At 50.5% G+C, this 20,872-nt stretch overlaps 1 protein-coding gene across 5 annotated transcripts in view; it reads left to right on the forward strand.

Annotated features, from left to right (window-relative positions):
- Positions 1-20,872, forward strand: part of DENND2B (DENN domain containing 2B) — a 179,376-nt gene that overhangs the window by 135,598 nt on the left and 22,906 nt on the right. For all 5 annotated transcript variants that reach the window (XM_017500325.2, XM_037728425.1, XM_017500324.2 and 2 more), the window contains 3 exons: positions 6,746-8,005; positions 11,669-11,805; positions 19,845-19,996. In XM_017500325.2, the coding sequence (XP_017355814.1) occupies positions 6,746-8,005; positions 11,669-11,805; positions 19,845-19,996 (1,549 nt within the window). The remainder of the gene's footprint in view (positions 1-6,745; positions 8,006-11,668; positions 11,806-19,844; positions 19,997-20,872) is intronic.

Below are 20,872 nucleotides of genomic sequence, written 5' to 3' on the forward strand. Positions count from 1 at the left end.
TAGATGAGTGTGTCTGGAGAGAGGGCTGGATCCCGATGCTTGAGGTGGGAGGGGAGAAAGCTCTGACCTTTCCTCCCCTCTCTGGAATGAGTTGGAGAAAACACGCAGCAGTAAAAGCCAGGGGAGGTGGAAGCATAAAGCAGCATGGGGATGAAACTGTGGGAGAAGACGTCCAGCACAGGCAGTTGGGAAAGAGGGTACTAGTGTAAGGCCAGCCCTTTCAGATGGACACTGGGTCCCCACCTCTTCATTGCCTGCTCAAGGATGTTATACCTGCATTTGTGTCCTCTGTGTCTGCACTGACAACTTTTCCCTCTCTGCTGTATCATTCCAATTACAGTTGCAAGGTTGGTGTGGTGGTTCACACCTGTAATCCCAGCACTTTGGGAGGCCAAGGCAGGAGGATCACTGGAAGCTAGGAAGGAGTTCAAGGCCAACCTGGGCAATGTATTGAGACCCCATCTCTAAAAAAAAAAAAAAAAAAATTAGCTGGATGTGGTGGCCTGAGCCTCTAGTCCCAGCTATTCACGAGGCTAAGGTGAGAAGATGGCTTAAGCTCAGGATTTTGGGGTTTACATTGAACTCTGCACTCCACCCTGAATGACAGAACAAGACTGTCAGAAAGAAGAAAGAGAGAGAGAGAGAGAAGGGAGGCGGAGGGAGGGAGGAAGGAAGGAAGAAGGAAGGAAGGAGGGAAAATTAACAAGAAAAATGCTTCCATTACACCATATTCTTCTCTAACTACTGTCCCATTTCTTTGTTCCTTTTTTAGGAAAACTCACAGAGGGTTGTCTGAACTCTCTGTCTCCACTGCTTCTCCTCCCTTTTTCTTGAATTTTTGCAGCGAGGCTTCCCTTCTCCCCTCTTCACCAAAACCTCCCTTCGTCAGGTCACAGTGACCTGCATGTTTCAGATCATTTCTCAGTCCTTCTCTTACTCAGTTTTTGGCAGGTTTGACTCAGTCGATCACTCCCTGTTTCTTGAGCATCTCAGGACATCACTCTTCATGGTTTTTTTCTTTTCTCACTAAATCCTCTTCTCAGTCGCCTCAAAACGCTGGAACGTCCCAGTGCTTGGACTTCTCTAGTTATACTTACACGCTGTAGAGGATCTCATTTGGCCACATGGTTTTAAATATCCCTGTATACCACTAATGACTCCGATACTGAAATTTATAACCCAGACTCTGTTCTACCAATGCTCAGGCCAAATATCCTGATGCTGTCCTAGACTCCTCCCTGTCTCTCACGCTCATCTAATCCATCAGCAAATCCCATTGGCCCAACCCTCCAAGTAGACCCGTCTCCACCACTACCCTTCTGTCCCAAGTCATCATAATAATCGCTTATCTGGATTCCTGCAGTGGCCTTCTAAATAGTCTCCTTGTTGCCACCCTTGTGCCCCTGCCCATCATCCTCTGATGTGAAGTCAGATCCTGTCACTGTCCTGCTCACACCCCTTCAAGAGCTTCCTTCTCTTTGAGAGTGTAAGCCCAAGTCTTATCAGTGGCCCAAGGGGCATTCTGTGGTGTGGCTTCTGGTGTCTCTGCGGCTCATCTCTAGCCCATACTTTGTTATCTCCCTCCCTTTGGCCACACTGGCTGCCTTGTTGCTCTTGGAATACAGTAGGCACATGGTGATCTTTGCCCTACTGCACTTTCTATCTGGAACATTCCTCCCCTGGATAGACACATTGCTCACTTCCTTCAGGTTGTGTTCATGTGTCCCCCTGGCAAGAGGGGCTTCTGTGACCTCCCTGTGTAAAACAGCAACTCATCCCCACTGCTCACCTCTGATCCTTTTCCCCTTCTTTATTCTTCTGTATTGGCCCCTAAACCATCTCGCAGAGTTGTTTTGTTTATTATCTGCTCACTCTAAACAAATAAAGCAACTTGGTGTGCCTCCACTAGAATGTAACCTATAGAAAAAGAGACTTAGTTTTCAGTGTCTGCTGATCCTTTTTTTTCCTTTGAGACAGGGTCTCACTCTGTTGCCCAGGCTGGAGTGCAGTGGTGCAATCATGGCTCACCGCAGTGTTGACCTCCCAGTCTCAAGCAGTCCTCCCACCCCAGCCTAAAATAGTTCCTGGAATAGACTTGGTGCTCAGTATATCTGGATGAATGGATGAAGAGCCAGAATGTATCTCTGGCCTGGTGGGGTTGCACACTGTGGTGTGGGTGGTAGGTGGCTTCCTTTGTTCAGATGCAGAGAAGCTAGCAAGGAGCTGGCCTAGAAACTGGGAAAGAGTGAAGTTAGAGACTTTCAGTGGCTTTGCTCCCGTGGTGGCGTCTGGAGGCAGCCTGGTCCAGGCTCTGCCTTTCTCTTGGCAGTGGTCTCCTCTTATCCAACAGAATGATCTTACTTTCCCTCCTAGTCTCAGTTTGAGGAACTAAGAAACAAGTACATAGAGTGGGACTGAAGCCCAGAAATGAGCACCCTCTCCCATCCATGCCAGGGGATGCCGTCTGCTGTGCAAAGTCCTTGTTATGGGGATCCAGGCACCCTGACACCCGGCTCCCATTGTGTCCCTCCTGAAGCCTCCCTAGTGTTCCCTCTCTAGGTGACAGCCTCTCCTGACCTTCCTTCAGCCTGGGAGTAAAGACTGATGGAAGTCCCGACTCTTAGGGTGGCTGAACTGGCTCCACTACCAGAGAATACCCCCCTAAGGGCATCAGAGCCTGTAGTAGTGAGAGAGGGATCCAGTCCAGACATCACAGAAGCTGACCAGTGGGGAAGTGGGGAAGGAAGGCCAGGGCAGTGGCTCTGCACTGGAATGGGATGGGCCAGGGATACACAGGTATGGCCTTTCCCACCTGCATCTTTTTACTACTGCCTTGGAGCAAATCACCCCAAAACTTAGTGGCTTAAAACAGTTGATTGTTTCTCACATTTCTGTGGTTTTCTGGTGGTTCCTCTGCTGATTTCCCCTGGGTGCACTCATGTAGCTGTGTCTCACGGGGTCCCAGGTGGCCTCACTCACGAGTCAGGCAGTTGTAGGCTGGCTGTTGACAGAGGTGCCTCGGTCACATTCCATGGGATCTGTCGTCCTCTGAAAGACTAGACTGGCTTCCTTATATGACGGTGTCAGGGCAGCACTCCAGGTGGGTAAAAGGATATACTACAAGGCCTCTTGAGGCCTCAAGTGTGGAATTTGGACACCTTTTAACTTCCACCACCACATTGTGTTATACTCAAAGCAAATCACCAAGATCAACCCAGATTTGAGGGCAGAGAAATAGACTCCACCTTTCCATAACCTGAGCTGCTGAGAATTCATGGCCATATTTAATTTACTCCCCCACCCCACTTGATAGTGTTCAGGATCCATGGACAGTGGCAAACTGACCGAGCTTCCCAGGTGATTATTCTGAAGAGTCAGCCCCTTGTGAATATTAGTAATGATCAAGCTAAGATGGAACACTGTGTGTTAGGCCCCAAGCTCAGCACTCGACAGGTACTATTTCTGTTTCTCACAGTGATTCTCTGAGATATGTGATCTTTCAACACTCATTTTATAGTAAAGGAAACTGAGGCTTAGGGAGAGAAAATTACTTGCTCAGTTATGAAGCTTATAAGTGGCTACCCTGAAACTTGAACTCCAAGGCTGTGATGTTCTTACCCTATGTTGAGACTAGCTAGCTGTAACCTGATTAAAAAAAACAGATCTAATGATAATTAGCATTTCACATCCATGGTCTTATTTGTTCAGTATGACAACCCTGTTACGCGAAATGTGCAACAGCTATGAAGAAATGAAGCTGGATGCTCAGAGTGTGAGTCCATTGCTAATAAGAGGTAGAATCAGAAACATAACGGACAGATAACAGAGAATTCTACCCTCAAGTGAGAATGTCACCCCCAGGAGGGCAGAGCCTTATCTTTTTTGTTTACCAGACCTTGGAGTGAGTCTGGTGCCTTCTCTGGGATGAACCCAGGGCTCCCAGGCTCCAGGCTGGCATAGGCAGGCCTCTCTATGGTGCAGTACACTGACCGTGGCCTGTGTGCGGAGGCTGGGGCAAGGGCAGCGTGTGACACCATGGTTCCCAGGTCAGCAGTGACACCAAGGACAGGACCTTCAGAGGAAAGGGCCAGTCTACTCTCTATTTTATGCCGCATGAGAGGGGAGAAATGAAATCTCAGTTCAAGCAGGGTAGGCACTGAGAGAAAGTTCTTTACCTGTGGGCATTTATTCGTCCTGGAACTACTAAGGGAAGTTGTAGAATCATTCTCTCTGAAAGCGTGCTGGGAACAGATGGATCAGAGGCTCTGAATTGTTTTCCTGTCCCAAGGAGCCATGCCTCATACTACCATCAGTAACAGTGGCTCCATGGACTGGCGAATTCTTTCCTGGGTAGCTGGGGAGACACAGCCCTAGGGAACCGCATATCAAAGAACCTGGAACGGGTGAGGCATGTATAGTTTAAAAAGGCTTTCTGAGAGATTGTGAGTCTCATTAGGTGCCTGCCATCTCCCAGTAGAATATAAGCTTCATGAGGACATGAATTTGTGTCTGTTTTGTTTATTCTGTCTGGCACTTAGAATAGGCCTAGCACAGAGTAGGTGCTCACTAAGTATTTGTCGAATGAGTAAACAAATAGAAATCGTCCTCTGTGAAATGCATCTTCAGCTGAGAACTAAAACAGTCCTTTATGTAGCACAGGCACTCATTTGCTTAGGGGGCTGGACTGATGACCTTTTGTATTTATGGTTCTATCAGATAAGAGAGACCTAAGGCCTCCATCAGTTGTGAGGAAGTTGGGATCTCCCCCACACTGAAGCCTGGCACCTTGCCCTGCCGCTCCCCACCCCAGGGAGGGCCGGGGCTTACTCTGTTCACACTTCCTCCCTGAGCAGAGCCTCTTTGGTCATCGGCTTGGCTGGGCACTGAATTTCTCTCATCTGTGCCCACGTACACATGGGATGGCTCTTGTTTGACTTGCCCACTGAAAAACAACTTAAGCATGTTGAGGTTTCCTGTTGATTGGGGGCAGCCAGAGGCCTGTGACCCAACTGGGATTGTCAGCCAATGCCTGACTCACTCAAGCTCCAGTTTTCTGTGTGTGAGTGAACAGTGACAGCGGCCTGGCTCAGGGGCAGCTGGCTGCCTTCCTGTGGATGGCATGGCATTCTGGAGCCTGAGAGGCTGGGCAGCCCAGAGCCGAGGGCCACGGCCTTAGGGTCAGGTCAGCCTTTTACTGTGCAGTGTTGGCAAATCCTGCTGTTTTTGAACTGAAACTGTTTGGAAAGAATTCTGAAAGTTGACAGTGGTTACCCTACTAGACAACTAGAAAAGTGTGCCCAGGAGGAAATATGCTCATGGTTCTCTTCAATGAGCTCACCTTTCCGTTTTCCTTCCCTTTTCTGTTCATCATTCCCGAGCACCCTCCAGACACTGTTTGTCCCTGGGCCTAGAAGAAATCATAGTCTAGTAGGGAAGACCAAGAAGTCCCTTGATACTTACAAGTGCTGTGACACACATGTGTCCAGTGCTGTGGGGATTTCTGTTGAGCTATCCCAGGGCCCTGGCAGTTCAGAAAGTGGCAGAGGCACGGCTTCCTCTTCAGAGAGGCAGCCCAGTGTAGTGGAAGTTCATGTCCTGGCTTTACTTACCAGCTGAGTGACCTCGGATGAGGTATTAAACCTTTCTGTGCCTTAGTGTTTTTTATTTGTAAAATGAAGATAATAAACGTGATAATAACCTCATAGAATTTTCAGGAAGATTAAATGAGTTGACATATGTCAGAACATTTATTCAGAGCTGTTCCTGGCCTTTGCCAAGATCTGCATATAGATTTGGAGCTGGGACATGGTGGATGCTTCTTGGATGTGATGCCACTGCTGGAGGGTGGAGCTGCCTGAGGGGTGGCCTCCCCACCCCACTGGCTTCCTCATTGACAGAGTGGAAAAGACTCTTTCCTGAGGGGCTCTTCTGACCTTTCTGAGGGCCTCAGGGATTCTAATTGTGGTCAGAACTCAACATGAAGAAGTGAGATCTTATGTCTGGTAGCAGAAGTCCCAGGGGAGACAGAAGCTTGTTAAGGAGGAAGATCAAAGAGTTTGAGTGTATTTTGGGGCTACTTCAGGGAGTGGTGTGTGAGAACCACCTTGCCACCAGTTCACAAGAGCTCATCAGTGGCATCTCCTCTCAGCTTCACAGCCAATGACGTCACACTGGTAGCTCAGCCATAGTAGGAATATTTATGCTACCAAAATTGGCAAATGCTACAAATCTGCACTTGCCCAGAGAGCTGGTTGTTCAAACTTTTTTGTTGTTGTTGTTCCATTTTCCCTTTTTTTGTGGAGAGTCTCACTATGTTGCCCAGGCTGGCCTTGAACTGCTGGGCCCAAGCGATCCTCTTGCCTCTGCCTCCCTCAGTGCTGGGATTACAGGCGTGAGCCACCACACGTGCTGAGAACTGGTTGTTAGGCACGTGCCAGCACACCTCTGGGCCTCTGTGCTCTTGTGGGCAGATGTAGACTCTTGGGATGCTCTCACTTGTCACAGAACAGGCGTCTGTTTCACACATTACTCGGTGTCTAGGGATGGTTTGGGCAGAGAGGCCTGTTGACTTTGGCCTGCTGTGATTAAGGATATTGCTCTCCCTGAAGACAGCCTCGAAGGTACATTTCTTTTTGACGGTCCTCCGGGAAAAAGATGCTGAGCTCTGTAAAAATAAAACAGGATGCCACTGGTTGGTCAGCCACTCACTGCCATTTTCTTTTCCTTTGTTTTGTTTTGTCCCCAGGTCTCAGTCAGCCTCTCCACCTCCAGTTCTCTCCCCACCAAGGAGTCCCATCTACCCGCTCAGTGACAGTGAGACCTCAGCCTGCAAGTACCCCAGCCACTCCAGCTCCCGGGTGCTCCTCAAGGACCGGCACCCCTACACTCCTTCACCCCAGAATCCTCAAGATCCCTCCCCAGATACTTCCCCACCCACCTGTTCCCTCAAGACCGCCAGCTTCAGTTATTTGGACAGAAGCTCTTCGGCGTGCAAGAGAGAAGCCCAGAAGGAGAATGTCCAAGGTGCAGCCCAGGATGTAGCGGGGGTAGCTGCCTGCCTCCCCCTTGCCCAGAGCGCGCCATTCCCGGGGCCAGCGGCCAGCCCACGGGGCGTCTTGCTGACCCGTGCCGGCCCCCGCGCTCACAGCCTGGGCATCCGGGAGAAGATCTCAGCATGGGAAGGTCGCCGAGAGGCATCGCCCAGGATGAGCATGTGCGGAGAGAAGCAGGAGGGCTCTGGGGGCGAGTGGGCGGCCAGTGAGGGCTGCCCCAGCCTGGGCTGTCCCAGCGTGGTGCCGTCCCCCTGCAGCTCAGAAAAGACCTTTGATTTCAAGGGCCTCCGGAGGATGAGCAGGACCTTCTCCGAGTGTTCCTACCCAGAGACTGAGGAGGAAGGAGAGGCGCTCCCTGTCCGGGACTCTTTCTACCGGCTGGAGAAACGGCTGGGCCGGAGTGAGCCCAGCGCCTTCCTCAGGGGGCATGGCAGCAGGAAGGAGAGCTCAGCAGTGCTGAGCCGGATCCAGAAAATTGAACAGGCCCTGAAGGAGCAGCCAGGCCGGGGGCTCCCCCAGCTCCCCAGCAGCTGCTACAGCGTGGACCGGGGAAAAAGGAAGACTGGAACCTTGGGCGCTTTGGAGGAGCCGGCAGGGGGCGCGAGTGTGAGCGCTGGCAACCGGGCAGCAGGAGTGGCTGGAGTTGGGGGGGAGGCAGGCCCACCCCCAGAGAGGGAAGGCAGTGGTTCCACCAGGCCCGGAACCCCTGGAAATAGCCCTAGCTCCCAGCGACTGCCATCGAAGAGTTCCCCTGATCCCGCTGTGAACCCTGTACCCAAACCCAAGCGCACCTTTGAATACGAGGCTGACAAGAACCCCAAGAGTAAGCCCAGCAATGGTCTACCTCCTTCGCCCACACCTGCTGCTCCACCCCCCTTGCCCTCCACCCCAGCCCCACCGGTCACCCGGAGACCCAAGAAGGACATTCGTGGTCACCGCAAGTCCCAGAGCAGGTAACACGTGCCCCTCCGGTGTCTTGTAGCTGAGTACTGTGGCTTTCTTTTCAATGGACAGTGCAAACCCAGAATGTAGGGTGGGTCACAGTAGTACTTTGTAAGTGCGAAGTACTGAGTAATTGTTAGGTGGTAGTTGTGGTAGTGAAAAATGAGATCGTTCTGCTCTTATAAGATACTTGGAAATGAGTGGGAATGCTTACAGGATACTTGGGACCTGAGTGCTGGTCACTGAAGGTGTTGGTTGGGTTTGGCCTTTGGGGTAGAGCTGGGCTGTGTCCCACCCCTGTCTGAGCTTCCTCAGTACTCTGTTGGGAGTAGGTGAAGCAGGCAGTCCTTTGAGGACTAGAAGGATCTTAGCTTCCCTACCACCTGAAGTACCAGCATTAGAAATTAATTTCTTTGAATGATTATCTGAATACTGCATTTTATCATTTACATGGTAGTGTCAGCAAATTTAATACAGTTTCCTCTTCTGAGGGCCTCCTGGCCATATAGGAACGCTGGGCCTATATCAAGAGGGGATTATTGGGGAGACTGATGAAAAAAGGAGTAAAGCAGGAATGACCTATTTGGAGGCTCTTGTTGGTTTCCCCGTCAGTCTCAGGACTGCTAACCCCAGACTACCAAGGGCGGTCTCCCTAGTAACTTGGAGCTGGGGCTGTTGGAATTGGTGAAGACTGGCAGGTGCCTTGTGCTCTGAATCAGGGTAGGCTAGGAGTGAGCTTCCTTTAGAAGACCCATCCTCTCATACCTTATTGCCTTTCTCATCTAACCCAACATCAGATGAGTATTCAGGTTTGTTTCACTTGTGGGGATTCTTTAGTCTGCTCACGTATTCAGGCTTCATCTAACATATCCCATCTCATATATCAGCTTTCCTGCCTTGTGCAGAAAGGAAGAAATCCCAAAGATTCAGACCCCTGAGCCGGAACTGCCCGTCGCTAAGGGTAATCCTGTGTTTGAGTCCACCCCAGAATGCTCACTGGCTCTTTAATTCTTAAACAGCCTGCCAAGAGTGTTTGCTTTGTCCTTATTCATCCATTTCTATAAACATTCATCTAAAGCCTGCAGTGCACTAAGAGTGTGCTGGTCAAGAGGACACAGGCAAATAGGACATGTTTCTTCCATTCAAAGACCTCATGGTCTGGTGCACAGATAAATCATAGATAACGTGACCCTTGGCAGTGCAGGAGGCTACAGAGACCCAGAGAAGAAGCATCTGAGTTAGACGGGGGAGAGAAGGGAGGCTCCTCATACAGGGAGTTGCTGAGCTAAATTTAGAAAAGCCAAAAGCAGTTGACTAGGTGACTAAAGGGAGTGGTGGAGAGTTCATCAGCCTGAAGGTTTTACACATATTCCACCCCACACTGCATTTATATGTAATATATACACACATATGCTGTATATGGAGGAGTCCCTTCATGTAAGAATTAACTTAGCAAACTTAAATCTGTGCTCTTGGAAAAAGAGAAACAGTTCCAGAAGTGTGGTTTGTTCTGTATGCTGGTTCACACAGTGAGCATGTTCCATGAGGAGTGGAAATGGTAAGTTTAAGTCTGTTATACCAGGTGTGATTCTTACATTTAATACACTTTTTTATTAAAAAAAAAAAATACAGTCCACGTGAGGTGGCTCACACCTGTAATCCCAGCACTTTGGGAGGCTGAAGTGGGAGAATCGCTTAAGACCAGGAGTTCAAGACAGCCTGGGCAACACAGTGAGACCCCACCTCTACAAAAAATTTAAAAAGTTAGCTGAGTGGTTGCATGTGCCTGTAGTCCCAGCTACTTGGGAGCCTGAGGAGGGAGGCTAGCTTGAGCCCAGGAGGTTGAGGGTACAGTGAGTATGATCACACCACTGCACTCCAGCCTGGGCAACAGAGCAAGACCTTGTCTCTCAAAAAAAATTATATATCTATACACGTGTGTGTGTGTGTAAAATGCAAGCCAACCCAACTGTTTCTTCTGGCATTCAGCCAAAAAAAAGAAAAAAAAACCTGGGGAGAAACTTGGTTTTAATAAGAGACAGCATGTTGGTCTTCAGTGTGACACCTTCCTTGGGGATTTTCAAGGATAATTTGACTGAACATGATTTGTGTCTTATTTACTGATTTGAGGGCTACCTGCATAAGATGCTGACTCTACTGTAAATGCCAAAGAAAACTTGCTCTCACATGAACCCCGGTCCTGGGCTAACATTTGTGAACCACTGCGCTCAGCCATTGGATGTTTAACTAGTTGAGAATCTGGGCCAAAGACAGAAATTTGGGAGTCATCAAGATACAGATGGTAGTTATGGCGATGGCCCCTGGATACTGGGTCCCTAGAAAGTGCAAAGTGGGAAAGAATTTTTAAGACAGAACTCTGAGAGACCCTGGCACTTAAAGGCAAATGGAAAAGGAGAACCCCTCACAAGAATCTGAAAAGTGGTGGCCACAGAGTTAGTTGAAAGCCAGGAGGGAATGTGTCATAGAGGCACAAGGAGATGCCAATATAAAGAGTGTTCAGTTGTGTTGAGTGCTTAGGGGGTGGGGCAGGCGAGCTAAGACAAGCTGTAGCCTTCAGGACGCTTTTAGCCCTTTACCTGCACCCTAAGACTCTCAGGAAAAGTTGTTCAGTAAACAAGAGAAAAAGGACTCCATTGGCTGAAAGGTCTGATGGTGCCCGAAAGAAGAGGGAGGTGTTAATGGGTCGGAGGAGGGATCCAGTTAGTGCCTTTCCTTCTCTCCCTCCCCAGGAGCCTTGGCGAGGGAGAGGATGCAGTTGGGGTCTCAGAAGGAGAGGAGCAGAGAATGCTGTGGGCTCAGGGTGTCTTAGGAGACAACAAGCTGTGGTCTTGAAATTGTACAGTAGAGAGGAAGGTTGTCCAAGGGATGGAAAGGAGCAAGCTGCTAGCTGAAGGGAAGCTGGGTGTTGGAATGAGCTTCTGGCTGCAAGTTGTCCTCCCAGCTCCGCCTTGGCAGTGGTCTCATTTGTTTTAAGGGCTCCACCCTTCCTGCTTCAACAAACCACCCAGCACCAACTGCTTCTCCAACCACCCCCCTGCTTCTCCAACCCCCCCCCATCCCTGAGCGGGACCCTGCCATTGTGGAGCCTTCCTACCTGCTTAGTGCAGCGGTAGGAGTCCCCGGCTAGAATGCAGATGATGTGAGTCCCCAGAGGCAGACCAGGCACTCAATTCCAGTGGAATCACAGACACTTCTCAAGGAGGACATTCTCTAGGGCTTGAGGACACAATTCTAATTAAGAGCTCAGGCCCTGGAGTCAGACATCGCCTGGAAGAATCCTGCCTCTGTGACTTCCATCTCCTCCTTTGCAAGATGCCACAATACTGGTGGCACTGTTATGAAGATTAACAAGATGACACATGTAAAGGTGCATTTGACACAGCACCTGGAACATCATGCTTTTAAGCTGGGGTAGTTGTTGTTACCTAATATCGGTATTATTAGGAATAAGGCACGTTGCAGGCACCCAGGCTGGGGCCTTTCAGACCATCTGTCTCTTCATTTGGATGGTAAGTTCGGATCCACCTTGATGTTCTTTCAGAAGCTGGCTTTATGGGGAGGGCCTGTGGTCTTTGCTGTTGCCATGGACATTCCCCAGCAAGGCAGCGGAGATCTGGTTCAGCAGGAATGACTCTTGTTCTTACTATCCACAGAAAATCCTTCGAGTTTGAGGATGCCTCCAGTCTGCAGTCCCTGTACCCCTCTTCTCCCACCGAGAATGGTACTGAGAACCAACCCAAGTTTGGATCCAAAAGCACTTTAGAAGAAAACGCATATGAAGATGTTGTGGGTAAGCAATGGCAGAGGTGGCAGCTGGGTCATCTCAGGGGGCTGCGGAGGAGCAAGAACAGGTGGAGACACCTAGGTTGACCTCATTCACTGTGGGCAGGCATGGGCCCACCTTCCGGAACTCCTCCTGGAAATGGGCATCAGAGGAAGCACCTAAGCAAAGACAGAGCAGCTTTGTGTTTAAAAGCCTGGCTCTTGAATGAACTGAAATGCAAACGACCTTTGGGGACACGAGAAGGAGAAAACTGCGTCATTCCTTTCCTTTCTTTTTGGAGGGCTTTGAAGTCCAGCAGGCACTCTTCCTTAGCTGTAGGTCCTTAGGCAAATCACTTAACTTGCGTAAAGACTGTTTTCCTCTTATAAAATGATGATATGACTATGTTAACCATAACAATAATAGTAATAGTGCTTCATAAAGTTGTTGTTAGAATTAAAGAAGAAAAAGACGCCCACAGATTGAGTGTCTGGTGCAGGCCTGCTACCTGGTCCGCGATGGCCATCTTCTTCCTGTGTTCTTTCATGGTGGAAGGGGTGGAGGGAGTTCTCTGGGGTCTCTTTTAAAAGGACCCTAATTGGTGAAGTCCCTGCGCTCGTGACCTGATCACCTCCCAGAGGCGTGACCTACAGATGCCAGCACATTGGGGATTAGGTTTCAACATAGGAATTTTGGGGGGGCCGCAAATAGACTGTAGTACAAGCTAACACGTTTCATTGCCCCAGTTTCATGCATGCCAGCAGAAGACACGAGACCCCTGTGCCACAAAGGACGTTATTACTCATGGCACAGCAGGCAGCGTGAGCTGCATGTTCACCCGGGCTTTCCCTTGTGCATAAGTCCCATGGGGCGGTGTGGAGAAGGCTCCGGTAGAAGCTGCACACACTGTGGGTCCGTGTCCCCACCGGGGACCACAAGCTTAGGAAACCCTAGTCTTTATTTTATTTTATTTTATTGCATTTTAGGTTTTGGGGTACATGTGAGGGGACATGCAAGATTGTTGCATAGGTACACACATGGCAGCATGACTTGCTGCCTTCCTCCCCTTCACCCATATTTGGCATTTCTCTCTATGCTATCTCTCCGCAACTCCCTACCCCCCACTGTCCCCCCCATTTCCCCCCAACAGACCCCAGTATGTATTGCTCCCCTCCCTGTGTCCATGTGTTCTCATTGTTCAACACCCGCCTATGAGTGAGAATATGTGGTGTTTGATCTTCTGCTCTTGTGTCAGTTTGCTGAGAATGATGGTTTCCAGGTTCATCCATGTCCCTACAAAGGACACAAACTCATCGTTTTTGATGGCTGCATAATATTCCACGGTGTATATGTGCCACATTTTCCCTGTCCTTTCAGAGGCTGCTGCCAAACCTGCCCAACTCTTGTCCTTGGAGGAGACATTGTCTTTATCGTGCTGATCAGGAAACAAATCTGCCTCTGCCCTGAAGGGAGATACTATCTCTGACTTCCAAGGCTGTTTGCTGTATAAATACCCTTGAAATAAAGTCTGGAACTGTCAGTTCCTGTTGCTCAGAAGAAGGGCAGAAATGCAAGACTTCTTTGAGATTTGTCTTCCAACAGGTGGGAGGACGTGGTATTGCAAACTTATGTTCATGGATCAGACAAAAGATAGATGCTTTAGCCTGGGTTGCATTTTTTTTTTTTTTTTTTGACATTCATTTCAATTCTATCAGCATCCTCTTCAGTGTGGGGCTTTGATTCCCACTCAAGTGAAGTGTGCGTGTCAGTGTAGGTCAGTGAGAAGAGAGAGGCTATGTGCTTTCTGGCTCTTCTCTGTGTCTCTGTCTTGCCTCTGTCTTGGGCCTTGAAGCTGAAGAATGTGATCTTAGTTAACACATGACAGAGAGAAGTGGCCCAGGGTAGAGAGAACCCTCCAGATTCTCAGAAGCCTGGAATCTTAATGAAGCGAGGGCCATCTGTTCCCTCATTAGATCTGAGCCATCGGTTTCATAGCTGTTTCCTTACCACTTGCTGGGCCAGCGTTTCTGGAGAGACAGCAGCCATGCTGGGACAGTCAGGAACACTGCTTTCCCAGGAACAGAGTGTATAGTATGTAACCATGCAAAACTGGGTCACAGTAGGAAGACTGTAGCAGTGAGATCCCTAGAACAGCAAAAGAGTTTGGGGAGGGAGGTCCTTTCCCTTACCACTGGGGAAAAGATAGCTTTGTACCCACAGGCCACCCAGAGCAGAGGTCAAGAGCTATGGGCATCAGAACCAAAGATGCAGAAGCCAGGTGTAGACAGTTAAGGAAGATGCCCCAACTCCAGCCCATACCCCAGTTCTTCTACTCAGCCACCCAAGAGGCAGCCAGAGCTGCTCCTGTGTTTCCTTGCCTCCTTAGGCAAGACCAGCATCCCAGAGTGAAGGAAAGTCCTCCCGAATGAGTGAGTAGGTAGAGGCCTAGACACACTTGTCCTCCTCTTTCCCTTCTCTCAAACCTGATCTAAGAAGGCCCAGGGAACAGTTCTGTTGCCCAGGACAGTTCTTTCAAAGTTCTGTCCCCAAGACACTGCCCCAAACAATCCTGAACAGAGCCCTGGATGGTGGAACTCTGGACAGGGAGAAATGGTGAAGCTGTCCCTTTCTCAAATTACTTCAGTTCAGATAATACAAGAACGTATCCCCACAGGAAATCCTTCTCAGAGAATAGAGGATGAGAGGACCACAGGATAGCCAGCACCTGGCATAGTTAAGGGACATCAGAAAACTACAGCCCTCTCTCTGCCCACAGCAGCAGCCACACTGGGTGCTCCTAGGGCCCTGAGTGGCAGTGACACATTACAGTTTCCGCCAAACTAGAGTGAATTAGAATGCACCCTGTAACAGGAGGTAGGGAGGGGGTGAGACCACAGAGCTGCCTCCCCACTCATTAGGGAGGACTCTCTTCCACTCTGGGTGTTGCATAAGGAGTTCAAAAAAATATGGGAGCAGCTTGGCTGCCTCTTGGGTGGCTAAGTACAGCTAGGGGTCAGCGCTATGTGGGCAAAAGGTGGAGGTAGCTGCTCACCTGGCTTCTGGATCTCTGGAGCATTTAGAGAATAGGAAAGGAGAGGGGGAAGATGCAGGAGAAAGGGAAGGGAGCAGCCCAGGTACCAGTTTGGGAATATACTCTATTGGGTGTTTGGGTTTTGCTCTGGCCTCATGGGGCAGGTAGGGGGTGGTGTCCGGAGTCTGCAGTTATGACAGTGCCCTGGGCATGTTTTCCTTGTTTATGTCCCTACAGCAGCCCGGTCGGAATGTCTGGGACCTGACTAGGGAGGCTAGAGGGAAATTCAAGGGAAAATATTCTCTTTCTTTTAGATTCCGATGGGTTTATTTCTTTTTCCTTCCCTGGAGACAGGCCCGGGAGTTTGGAGCTCCCCCCAAGGCTTCAGGGGGTGTCTTATTGCTGAACTCAGAATGGCAGTTTCCCGTCTTGCCTCCAACTGATCAGTGGCTCAGACTTCCTGGGAGCCGGCTCTCTGGTCTCAGTGCAGCCTGTGCTCTGCAGGGTGAATGTTGACTCTGACCCTGCTGGATCAGGCTCCTGCAGGCATGCTGGGATGGAGCCGTTGGAGGCAGAGACCGCAGGGCTCGTCTCCATCTTGGGTCCTGGCGAATGGCCTGGAGTCCTGTCTGTCAGAGGTGGAGGGCCAGTTGGCCCCAAGATGAGCAACGCCTACCCCTCTCTCTGAGCAGTGTACTCGAATGGGGGTTGTGGAGGGTTGCTGGCCTCCTGCCTACAGTAGGCACGAAGCCTGAGGAGCTGGGGTGGGGTGCTCCCAAACATACTGAGGTTTACCCTGCTAACTTGCAGAAAAGGAGTTGCCTTGCTGTTTCCTGGGGGCTATTTCTCTCCTGTCCCGTCTGACATCTGCCCCTGGAAGATGCTGCTATTCTACAAAGCCTTATGTTTGCATTCTGAGCCTGACACTTAAAAATGCACCCAAGGAAGCAGCTTGTTAAGGAGTTATGTGGAGTGGCCTCGGCGCCTGGGCTGCATTCCTGCAGATTCCCACTCCCATCAGCTAGCCTGGGCTGAGGGAGCGTTTCCAGGAACTTCAGTGGGATGCAAGCTGGGGACCAAGCCAGTCGGCCTGGACTGCAAAGCCTTTTGAGCCTCCACTGTCTCTGGCTGCTTCCCTCATTTGCCTCCAGGCTGGGAAACAGTAAGGAGCAGAGGGTACCCACTGGGATGGAGGTTGCAGAGGGAAACAAAACAGCCAAGAGGTGCAGTCCAGGGACAGTGCTGGGGCTGGGGCTGTCGAGCAATGGTGTCAAGGCTTGGAGGGTGGGCAACAGCCGGCCCCTGAGAGGTCCCAATCCGATCTGTTGCCAGGGGAGTTGGGCTCTTGGCCTGGCCCTTTCTATCCTGTGTGAGAGAGGGAAAAAGGCTGAGAACCAGGAGAAAACAGCTGGTTGGAACCGGAGGAGGTTGGGGAGGGAAGCTGCAGACCCAGGGCCCTAGTGTTGGGTGTGGTCTAGGAAGCTTAGGTCTGTGTTTGGAGAAATTCTCAGTGCCTGTGCGCATACATAACACACACGGCTTTCCTGACTGGTTCTTCCAGTTGCGGAGGCAGAGGGGAAGGCAGTGTTGTATGTGTGGTTAAGACCAAAGGAGTTTTGGTGAGGAGTGAGGAGTTGTGAGGAGGAGTGGGAGCAGGACCCAGAGGGGCTAGATTCTTACTTCAAGAGGATCAGTGTGACACCTTTCAGCTCTGACTATCCCCTTTTAGAACAGTGTAAAGCAGAAATTCTTGATGATGCCTTTGTTCCTTATTTCGTCATCTAAGCTGGGAAGGTTGAGACTTCTGGCTTCTCCAGCTGGACTTGATGAGCTGGGGCTGCTGAGGACCAGGCCTTGGTCTACCTCTTCGTCCCTCTCCAAGGGTCACATGGACTGTCCCGAGAAAGCTGTGCGGGCAGGAACGCAGGTGAAAATGTGCAGTCTGCCAGGCTTCCTGTCTCCCATTCATGCCCCTGCTGAATCTCCCATTTAGCCCTAGCTCCTTAGCTCTGTCGCCAGTAGCACGTTCTATGCACCATTTCCCAGCCTACCATCTCCCAGCCTACCATCTCCTCCAACTCCGAGCCATTGCTTTGATATTTATTTGCTCTTAGCTGGTTCAGTTTAGTGGTCTAGGACTCAGGGTCTACTTGTCTCTGTACATCTCCATCCGCTGGCCCCCTGTCTGCCTGGAGAGATGACTGGGAGTATCTATTTGAGACAGCTCCTCAAGGGCAGTCAGGAATGGTCCAGGAAGCTGGGAGTGGCAGATGGGTTAGGGCTTTGAAGGGACCAAGCTGAGGCTGGGGAGGCAGGGTATGGGCTGGGGCCGGCAGTCTTATTTGCTAGAGAGCTGGTTTGTGGCTTGTTTACATCAGAGAGGACGTTAAACATTGCTGGAGAAGAGAGGCTGGCACAAGGGCTGGGCAGGAGGAGCAGGCCTTCCTGAAATCCAGAGACAGGACCATCTTGAGAGCCTCATGCTGCTGGCCATTTTCCCCTGGCTTGTCAGTGGTGTACACCAGCCTTGTGCATCTGTTACTTCCCTGGGCCTCAGTATCCTACGTCTTTGTCTTGGAGCTTTGGATTTTGTATCAATACTCAAAGCTCTTACTGTAGGGAAAAGAAGGAAGGAAAGAGGGAGTGAGGTGAAGGAGGGAAGGATGGAAAAAAGAGGGCTAGTCTTGGGACTCATGTCATGCACTCAGAAGCCATTAGGAAGTTTGGAAAGCTCTATCTAAAGCAGTGGTTCTAAGTGGGGGGCAACTTCACTCTTCCCTCCCTCCCTTCCTGCCTCCCTCCCTCTCCCTCCCTCCTTTCTTCCCTCTCTCCCCCTCAGGGAGCATCTGGCAGTGTCTGGAGACATTTTTGGCTGTTATAACTAAGGAGATGCGAATGTCTCCTGGTGGATAGAAGCCAAGGTTGCCACTAAGCATCCTAACAAAGGACAGGACTGTCTACCATCACAAGAATTATTCAACCCCAAATGTCAGTGGCTTGGAGAAACCCCTGGGATTGAGATAAGGCTTCCTACAGGTTGGGGATGATAATAAAGACCCCGGCTGATCATGCAGCCCAAGGCAGTTTGGATTTGATGAGCTTGACATAAATGTTCTCCCTGCCCTGATGCGGACAGTGATGCTCCGGTCCTGTTTTAGGGAATCAAGAAGACCGTGTCCTGGTATTCTCTCTTCTTACACCCTCATCCCCTCACTCCTGCAGGACATATGTTGGGGAAGGACCAAGAAATGGAAAATCCATCCCCAGCAACCCCCTAAGTGCCCCACGGTGGGGTAGGCTGGAGAAAACACGCAGGGGGTGCCAGGCTTGCTATTTGGCTTCTTGCGACGGCTGCTGGGCCAGCTCCGCTTAGTCAGGGCTCTGGAATGGAGACAAGTCATTTTAAAAGCATGACTGTGTTACAGGAAAAGGTCTGCTCAATTGCTGGGGACTCTGCTTGGAGTTAGGAATCACTTAATCCAGTCCCAAATCCCAATGACCCATCTTTGACTCATAAGTTTACAGAGATTTATGTTGCTCCCACTGCAGTCTGTTTAGCTGTCACTGAAATCCTTTCTTCACACCCGCCCCCTAACTCTGTAAAAGCATTTCCTAAATTTGCTGTGGTTCTGCATGATGGTAATAAGTGGATGCCACAATGTGGAGGGAGTTCTGCTCTGGAAATGGAGGCATCTGCAAGCATACTGGGATTGGCTCCTCTCCCATGCCCTCTCTAGGAAAGCTTCACTCTCAGCAGCCTTTGTTCTTGTCCTACAGCTCCTTCTACTGCCTGCTTCCTGGGGAGTGGGGTCTGAGCTCCACTGGGGTGTCAGGCACATTCAGGCATCTGTAGGACAAGTGTGGGACTCAGGGGTCACCCAGGCTCAATCCTGCTGCCGAGCAGAGGTGATGGAGTAAGTCCTGCCCTGCGGCAGGAAGACAGGGAAAGACGAGGGAAAGGGGAGCAGAGAGGGCCGTGTTCTGAGTTCCCCATGGACCTGTTCACCCCTGGGATTCTGCCACCAGGATTGAGCTAGGACTGACCCAGCGCATGGTGTTACTGTATTTTTTAAAAGGTATACGTTGGATGGGTGGGGGCAGGAGATATGGCTTGTAGAAAGGAATGTCTCTCAAATCTTCAAGGGCAGATAGTGTTTTGGACTTCTCTGAGGTTTTCCAGTAATGCCAATACAGTGCCTGCTGCCAGAGATTTTCGAACTAGTCCTGAGAAGGAAGACCTTCCCTCACTCCCACCCTTTAGTCCAGACTCCTTCTAAGCCTTTCATGCCTCTCATGTGTCACAGCAGGGGAGTTTGTCCCAAAAGGGGAGTGATGATGGTTCTCTTTGTGCTGAGATCCACAGTTGAGGGAATAGACTGACACTGCAGTAAGAGAGTCAGTGAACAAATCATTACCCAGCACTTCCTCCTTGCTAATCACTGTTCTGTTCTGAGGTTGCCTCAGTGAACAGTGCAAAACCCTGCCCTAAAAGACTTGTTGAATGGCATCATAGGTGAGGGGGGCCTAGTGAAGCCCAGCTCCCTACAGTTCTGTGAATTCCTCCATGCCCACCCTCCAAAGTAGGTCCCCAGGGAGATCCTCTGAGAGTTGGGTAAAGGGACAGCCATGTGACCTGAAAACCCTTCCTACCTTGAACTATGTCATCTCTGGGGTGTTTGCAGCAGAGGGAAGGGAGCCAAGGAAAGACTCTTGGTGCTGGCTTTGTCCTCTGGCTGGGCACAGGCAGGGGTGGCTGAGCCAGTCTTGTGCAATCCCTGAATTTATAAAGCAGAGGCCAGGCGAGGCTGAGCTGGACTGGGAGTGGGGGTGGGGGGGCTCTGCTGCTGGACTTGGAGCCAGGATCTGTTTGTAGCCTCCCCACTGCAGACGGGCAGCTGCATGACTCATGAGCTGAGGGGCCAGGCAGAAGCCATTCTCCTTGGTTCACAGGAATTCTGCTTGTTTATTTGTGTGTGTGAGTTCGTGTGTTTCCTTCTTCCCTTCTCCCCCTTCTCTAACTCTTCTTCCTCTGCAGGAGATCTGCCCAAGGAGAATCCATATGAGGATGTGGACTTAAAGAGCCGAAGAGCAGGACGAAAATCCCAGCAACTGTCTGAGAACTCCTTGGACTCTTTGCACAGGATGTGGAGTCCTCAGGACAGGAAGTACAACAGCCCACCCACACAGGTAACTCAGCCTGTAGGGTTAGCGTGAGGGCCACAGTGGCGGGCTGTCCTTCCAAGGCTTGGGCCCAGCTTCCTTTCAGGCTTTTACCCTCACTAGTACTTGATAAAGGAGGTCGCCTCAGCAATCAATGGGCTCTGCACTCAGGGACGTCCGCCATGTTGAAACCCCGGTGGACAATTGGCACCTGCTCTGAGGGGCATCCTGTCCTATCTTCTTTCCCTTCTGACCCGAGCCCTGAGCTGCAGAAGTCAGCCAGGAGCCCTTGCAGTCTCCTGTCTCATCATTTATCTCACCTTCTGTGGGAAATAGGAAGACAGAGCCCTGGTGGGAGTCTTGGCATTCTGCAACTCTGCCAGAAGTCATCTCAGGACTGACATTAAGGGGCCAGGTGTATGCCCCAAAACCAGATTTGGAGAGCCAGACAGGTGTCTGTGACACCTGGAGTCACTCCTGGGGGAGAGAGCATGAATCTAGAAGGAATGGACAGGAAGGAGGCAGCACAAGAGGAAATGTGAAAGGCCAAAGGAAGCTCCAGGACTTCAGCTCGTTCTGTCCTTGTCCAGGGTGACAGGAGGCAGGTGGAGAGGCTTCTCTGACCTCCCCACGAAACTCTAATTCTCTTTGCAAATGGAAGGACCTGGATATTATATGGCACTGGCCAGAGAAAATAAAAATGATTTATTCTGGCTTTGGAATAAGGTTTTCATAAAAGATTTACTCTCTAATTAAGGCTCTGTTCAAACAGGCTTCCCCTGAGTTTGCATTGCCAGATTGATTGGGTGAAAACAGGAAACTGGGGGCTGTGGAGGAAGGAGGATTTGCTGAAGAGTGAGGAGAGGCGATTCCAGAGCCAGACAGTGGTTGGGTGTCTGTGGG

The sequence above is a fragment of the Cebus imitator genome, unplaced genomic scaffold, assembly GCF_001604975.1.
Source record: "Cebus imitator isolate Cc_AM_T3 unplaced genomic scaffold, Cebus_imitator-1.0 Scaffold265, whole genome shotgun sequence".
In the NCBI taxonomy this organism is placed as follows: domain Eukaryota; kingdom Metazoa; phylum Chordata; class Mammalia; order Primates; family Cebidae; genus Cebus; species Cebus imitator.